The 7,366-nt window shown below is 32.9% G+C and overlaps 1 protein-coding gene across 1 annotated transcript; it reads left to right on the top strand.

The window, feature by feature from the left end:
- Nucleotides 1–1,896: 1,896 nt before the first annotated feature.
- On the top strand, nt 1,897–2,367 carry LOC145793358 (uncharacterized). The gene has a single exon (XM_082876169.1). The coding sequence runs from the start codon at nt 1,897–1,899 to the stop codon at nt 2,365–2,367; it is 471 nt and encodes a 156-aa protein (XP_082732295.1).
- The last annotated feature ends 4,999 nt before the right edge of the window (nt 2,368–7,366 follow it).

Below are 7,366 nucleotides of genomic sequence, written 5' to 3'. Positions count from 1 at the left end.
TTTGTTCTCAGAATATTTTTTAGTACCTTTTCAAGATACATAGAGGTGTTTAAAAACAATGTCATTACTAGAGTCAGAACAAAACCACCAATTTCATTTTAATTCTACTTTGAATCAGGAAGATGGTAACATGACATGGGCTATCAATTTTCAAAAATTAACCATATCATAAAAAATAAAAAACAAAAATAAAAAAAAGAATCACATGCATGCATATTAACAAAGGTGGTTAGGACCACAAATCCACATTGAATAGAATATCATATAGTACTAAACAAAGTTTCCATTGTAGAAGTACCTTCCATGACTTGACCTTCTGGTTTTTAGGGAAACACCATAGGATGTGTAACCATACACTAGTTATGTCATTTGCGGGTTTGTTTGTTTGTTTGTTTGTGTTTTTTTTTTAATTATTAGAAATGACATAACTCAATATTATGAGAGTCATAAGTAATAAATAAATTTTTTTTTTTTTGAGTCATAACCAAACATTACATGAGGTATAGCCAAACAACTCTTAAATTAAAACAAAATTTTGTCATAGCCGACACCACAATGTGCCATAACTAACAACGCAAAAAATCATAACCACTAGCTCAAAGGTTATAACTAAAGGTATATATGGCACACATAGAATTTCCCTTTAATATATCGGAATTACTACTCTTCCATGTTTATCATTATTTAACAGGGATAAATTATAATTTACTCCCTTTATGTTTTGTCCACTTTCTCACTTTGACTTTTAAGTTTAGGTTTTTCCATGTTGGCTTTTCATGTCGCAAGATTTTTTCATTTTACTCTTATAGCTATTTTTTTTGGTTAAAAATTAGATAGAAAATGATTGAAAGTCACGCGTGGTATAAAAATATTTTATTATATATAACTTATACCCCTGTCTTAAATTTAAACGTTAATATAATAATATATTTTTTATATTATGTGACTGTTACTGTGACATTTTCTATCTAATTTTGAATAGAAATTAATTTTAAGAATAAGCTAAAAAAATTTAAAAAATAAAAGGTCAGAATAAAATAGTAATAATAAAAAAAACTCTTTAAAAGGCAAAGTAAAAAAATGATTAAACTTAAATACGGCAAAATATTTAACATAACTGATAGTGCTTGATGTCTTCCACCTTTTTTTTCTTTTCTTTTCTTTTTCCCCTTCTTCCTATTCTCTTTGGGTTGGCTGGCCAATGTGCTTTCTTTAACCTAACAAGAGAATAACAGGCATAGGTTAGGCAGATTTGCACCACGATATATACTACAAGAAGACAAAGTTTTGGTTTCTTCTTTGACTTTTTCTTACCCCATTATAATTAATTACGGACGTTACCCTAAATTTCTGACTTTAGTTCTTTAAAAAGCATAGAAAACTAACACGGTAATTGATGAACTATAGATTCGCATTAATTTGTAATCTAGAAAAATTTAGAGTAGTTGATGAATAATTTATGAAGATATTTATCGAGAAAAATTTAAAGTAGTTAATGAATAATTTATAAAGATATTTATGTAGAAATGTCTAGTAAATTGAAATAATCTATTTAGATATTTAATAATGATAGAAATATCTAGAAATTTATAATAATGATGTTGGAAAATATCAAACCTATCTAGAACTTTTTTAAAAGAGGTTAAGATGATGATGTTCTTTGTATAAAGCCATGAGCAATTGTAAATGTATGCAAGAATCTTGACTTGTGCTCAACATAATAAGAAGTTTTCTTATATTTTCATTTCTATCTTATCTTCTTCTATAATTCCCTTCCTAGCTTGCCCAAGTTCTTATCAAATATACCTTGTCACCCCAACAATTTTGGTATTAGAGCCGGGTTCCTCTCACCTATTCTAAAGCCTCCAAACCTCTTCCTTCAAATACTATTCTAGCATGGAAGCAAGTTCTTCCACTTTCAACTATGCACAAACTCTGATCCCTATATTTGAGGGAGAGAACTATGAATATTGGAGCATCCAAATGAAAACTTTATTTGTCTCACAAGACTTGTGGGAACTAGTTGAAGATGGTTTTGAGGCACCAGCAGATGATGAAGAACTTGCAACTTGGACAGAAGCACGTCAGAAGCAGTACATGACGAACAAGAAAAATGATGCAAGTGCTCTTCTCAACATACAACGAGGGTTAAGCAAATCTATCTTTCTTAGAATCATGGGTGCAAAAACATCTAAAGAAGCTTGGGATATATTAAAGTGTGAATATCAAGGTTTTGATAAGGTCATCTCCATTAAGCTACAAATATTATGGAGAGATTTTGACAATCTAGCAATAAAGGATACTGAATCTATTAATGAGTTTTTCTCTCGAGTTGCTGGAATTGTCAACAAAATTAGAAGTTATTGAGACAACCTTGATGACAAGAGAATTGTTAAAAAAGTTTAAGAAGTTTACCTCAAAAATTCGAGCATATTGTTGCTGCCATCAAGGAATCCAAAGATTTATCTAAACTTACTAGACATGAGCTAATGAGTTCTCTCAAGGCACATGAACAAAGAATGAGTAGATTTACAAATCAGTCAATGGAGCAAGCATTTCAATCCAAAGTCAATATTGGAGACAAGATTCAAGAAAATCAAGGAAGGGATTCATTTCAGAAAAGAAGCACAGCTGGAAAAGGACGAGGAGGCCGAACCTCATTTCAAGCCCGGAACAAAGGAAGAGACTATAACAGTCAAAGAAATTCTAGCGGTAACTCTAACTTTCAATGCACTATTTGTAAGAAATTTAATCATGCATCTAAAGATTGTAGATTTAAGTGCAAGAAATGCAAAAATTCAAATCATTTACAACGTGATTGCTGGTTCAACAATGATAAAGACAAAGCTAATTTTTCTAAAGAAAATGAAGCAGAACAATTATTTTCTTGCATGAATGCCCAACAAGAGTCAAAAAATATTTGGTATTTGGATAATGGATGTAGTAATCATATGACAAGCAATCGCAAGATTTTTGTGCAACTAGATGAAAAAGTCTTTTCTCAAGTAAAGCTTGGTGATGGAAAACTACAAAAATGTTGAAGGAAAGGGAGTCATCTCCGTCCATACAAAGGGAGGTAACAAAAAATTAATTTATGACGTTCTTTATGTTCCGGGGCTAACCCAAAATCTATTAAGTGTGGGGCAATTAATAAAAAAAGGTTATGCAGCAAATTTTAATAATGATGAATGCATAATCTCTGACAAAAAGACAAATCATATAGTGGCAAAAGTCAAAATGACTCCAAACAAAGTTTTTCCTCTTGTAATGCCACTAAATGATAATTTTTCCCTTAAACGTGAAAACACCAATGATCCATATCTATGGCATCTCAGATATGGACATCTAAATTACAAGGGCATGAAATTATTAAAAGAAAAAGATATGGTTATAGGATTGCCTCACATTGGCAAAATCAATAAAAGTTGGGAAGGATGCATTTATGGAAAAATGTATGGATTGTCATTTCCAAAGACTTCTTGGAGAGCCAAAGCACCTTTGGAGTTGGTACATGCAGATATGTGTGGGCCTTGCCGAACACCATCTCTTAGTAACAAGAGATATTTTCTACTCTTTGTTGATGATTATACTCGAATGGTGTGGATTTATTTTCTTGATAGAAAATCAGAAGCCTTCGTAGTATTTCTGCAGTTTAAAGCTTTGGTGGAAAAGCAAAGTAACAATGAAATCAAAATGTTGAGGACAAATCGTAGCGGAGAATTCATTTATACTCCGTTTATGAATTACTGTAAAGAAAATGGGATTAAAAGACAGCTCACAATTTGACACTCTCCTCAACAAAATAGAGTTGCAAAACAGAAGAACTAGACAATTGTGGAGATGGCACGAAGCATGCTAAAAGGCAAAGGTCTTCCTAACAAATTTTAGGCTGAAGATATCAATACTGTTGTTTATATTCTAAACCGATCTCCCACAAAGGCTGTCCAAAACAAAACACCATATGAGGCATGGCACAAACAGAAACCCCAGGTAAATCTTTTCGAAGTATTCGGTTGTCTTGCTTATGCATTAATTCCTTCCCAGAAAAGGGAAAAATTTGATGAGAAAGAAGAGAAATATATATTCATTGGATATAGTGACGAATCAAAAGGATATCATATGTTCAATCCAATGAAAATTGAATTGGTAATCTCTAGAGATGTCATATTTGATGAAATGACAGCATGGAAATGGGATGGTAACTCCATTCTAAAGCAGGAGGAAATTGAATTTAATGAAACAATAAAAGGAGAAGGATCTTCAACTCACCAAGCAAACCCAAACCAAAGCCCACAAAACACTCCAAGCCTAAGGTCAAGAAATGACTCTCCAAGAAGCTCTTCATCTGAGGAATCTAAAACAATAGCAAGAAAGGTACGTTCCTTAAGAGAAATATATGAAACTTGTGATGTAACATTTTTTGCTTGTGAGGCACAGTTTTTTGAAGAAGCTATGAAAAAAGAAATTTGGAGAAAGGCAATGGATGAAGAAATTGAAACTATTGAAAAGAATTACACTTGGGATCTTGTTGACCTACCCAAAGACAAAGATGTGATCGGACTTAAATGGGTCTACAAGACCAAATATAAAGACGATGGCTCTATCTAGAAGCATAAGGCTAGTTTAGTTGCAAAAGACTACTCACAACAACCTAGAGTAGACTTCAATGAAACATTTGCTCCAGTTGCTCACATGGAGACAATAAGAACTGCTCTTGCCTTGGCTGCACAAAATGAGCTACCAGTATATCAGCTAGTTGTCAAATCAATTTTTCTCAATAGAGAGCTTGAAGAAGAAGTTTATGTTGAACAACCACAGGGATACATAGTCAGGGGAAAAGAAGACATGGTTTACCAATTTTGGAAGGCACTGTATGGACTAAAGCAAGCACCCTGAGCCTGGAATACCAACATTAACAAGTATTTTTGTCAAAACAGTTTTCAAAGAAGCCAAAGTGAACCATTACTATACATCAAGAAAGGAGGTACGCAAGACTTTCTCATAGTTTGCCTATATGTTGACGATTCTATACAAGAACTAAACCATCAATGGCAGAAGAATTTAAAAGAGCCATGATGAAGGAATACGAGATGACTAATTTGGAACTTATGAGATATTTTCTCGATATTCAAGTGAAGCAGTCAAAGGGAGAAATATTTATCTCTCAAGGAAAATATCTTGAAGATTTATTGAAAAAATTTCATATGTCTGACTGCAAATCAATTCTACTCCAATCTCTTTAAATGAGAAGTTGCAAGTAAATGATGGAGCAGAAAAGGTCAATGCAACCGCCCATCAAAAATTGGTTGGTTTACTAAATTATTTCACTAATACAAGGCCAAACATTGTTTACTCTGTAAATCTTATTTCCAGATTTATGCATGAGCTGAGCAAGCTACACTATGCAACAGCAAAGCGAATTCTTCGGTATCTTCAAGGGACCAAGAATCTTGGCATCAGGTATGTGAAAGAAAATGATAGTAAACTCATTGGCTACATTGATAGTGATTGGGACGGATCATTGGATGATAGAAAGAATACATCAGGTTATGTATTTTGTATTGGCTCAAAAATTATCTCTTGGAGTTCCAAGAAGCAAAAGACTGTAGCTCTATCATCAGCAAAAGCAGAATATATTGCAGTTACAGATGTAACTTGTGAAACAGTCTGGCTTAGAAGAATTCTCTCAGATATGGAGCACAAAGAGAAAGGTTCCACTACAATTTTTTGTGATAGCATGTCAGCCATTGCAATGAGAAAAAATCTAGTATTCCATGGCAGGACAAAGCACATTGAACTACGACATCATTTTATTCGAGACAGTGTACAGAAAGGTGAAATCCAATTGGAGTTCATCAACACAAAGGAGCAATTAGCAGATATCATGACAAAAGCAGTGCCAACAGAAAAATTCTTACATTTTCTAGAATGCATGAAGATTACAAATTAAGTAGGGGTGTTAAAATATAATTTGTAATCTAGAAAAATCTAGAGTAGTTAATGAATAATTTATGAAGATATTTATCTAGGAAAATCTAGAGTAGTTAATGAATAATTTATGAAGATATTTATTTAGAAATATCTTGAAATGTATAATAATGATGTTTGAAAATATCAAACATTTCTAGAACCTTTCTAGAAGAGGTTAAGAAGATGATGCTCTCTGTATAAAGCCATGAGCTAATTGTAAATGAATGCAAGAATCTTGACTTGTACTCAACATAATAAGAAGAGGTTTTCTTATATTTTCATTTCTACCTTATCTTCTTCTGTAATTCACTTCCTAGCTTGCCCAAGTTCTTATCAAATATACCTTGTCACCCTAACAAGTTTTAGAAATATGATTTGAGAATAGAGTTGTATTTTGAGTTTATGAGTTTTGGAATTATGATTTGAGTGTGAAAGATTTGTTTAGTTATAAGTTTTGAATTGAGTTTGCAATTTTTGATGTGACATATGATATTTGATTCAAAAACTTACAACTCATAACCAAACACACAACTCAAAATTCTGTTAAAAGCTCATAAAAAATTTAAAAAAATTTGAAAAATATTTTTTATTTAAAATATAAAAAAATAACAGGTGCCATTTGCCCCTTTCCCCTCCCCCCCCCCAAAAAAAAAATGAACATTGTTCCAGTCAATCAACTGGATCAAAATTCAAATCCTGCCTAAAAAGTGCTTTCAAAAATGGTATGGAAATGTATTTTGAAAACTGTATCCAAACATATAGCTCAAGTATGGTGTGGAATCATAATTAGAACTCCACACCAATCACAACATTAGTGGATTTCTAACTTCACAAGTCTGTGAGGCATATGGCATCACAGATGAATGCTTAGGCAATACCTGTAATTGTGCTTTAGCTTGCTTCTGTGTCATGAGTTGCAGTCTTGTCTGCAGCCATGACTATAGCTTAGTCTGTGGTTGGGATTGCAGCTTGGTTTATAGTCTGCTTTGTGGCTTAGACTCCGACTGTGGCTGCATTCTAGTATGTGACACAACCAATTGCTTCTCTTCTTCTGACTTTGATATCTTATCAGCCACAGTCGCCTGCAAGCTAATGGGGCATAGAAGCACCATAAGCTTGTCCTTAAGATACTGAAACCTAGAGGTGGTTAATTGTTTCGTAAGTACATCATTGATTTGCAATGGGAACATAACTTAGTTCAATTTGTCTGGCTACTGCCTTTTCTCGAATGAAATGACAATTGATTTCGATATGCTTGGATTTTGAATAGAAGACTAGATTACAAGCAAGGGCCATAGTGGAAAGATTATGACACTAGAGTATAGGTGTGACGACCCCAATGCGTACATTATTTTTATATATTATTTGTGTACGTTTAATTGCTTAATTATATGTT

Source organism: Camellia sinensis, chromosome 6 (genome assembly GCF_055761805.1).
Source record: "Camellia sinensis isolate YWXY chromosome 6, ASM5576180v1, whole genome shotgun sequence".
NCBI classification, from domain to species: Eukaryota; Viridiplantae; Streptophyta; class Magnoliopsida; order Ericales; family Theaceae; genus Camellia; species Camellia sinensis.
The sequence above is the reverse complement of the archived record's forward strand: the minus strand, read 5'-3'. Positions and strand labels throughout refer to the sequence as shown.

What these genes read in the sequence shown, in the direction of transcription:
- LOC145793358 (XM_082876169.1), top strand. Translation starts at nt 1,897, where the DNA reads ATGGAAGCAAGTTCTTCCACTTTCAACTATGCACAAACTCTGATCCCT.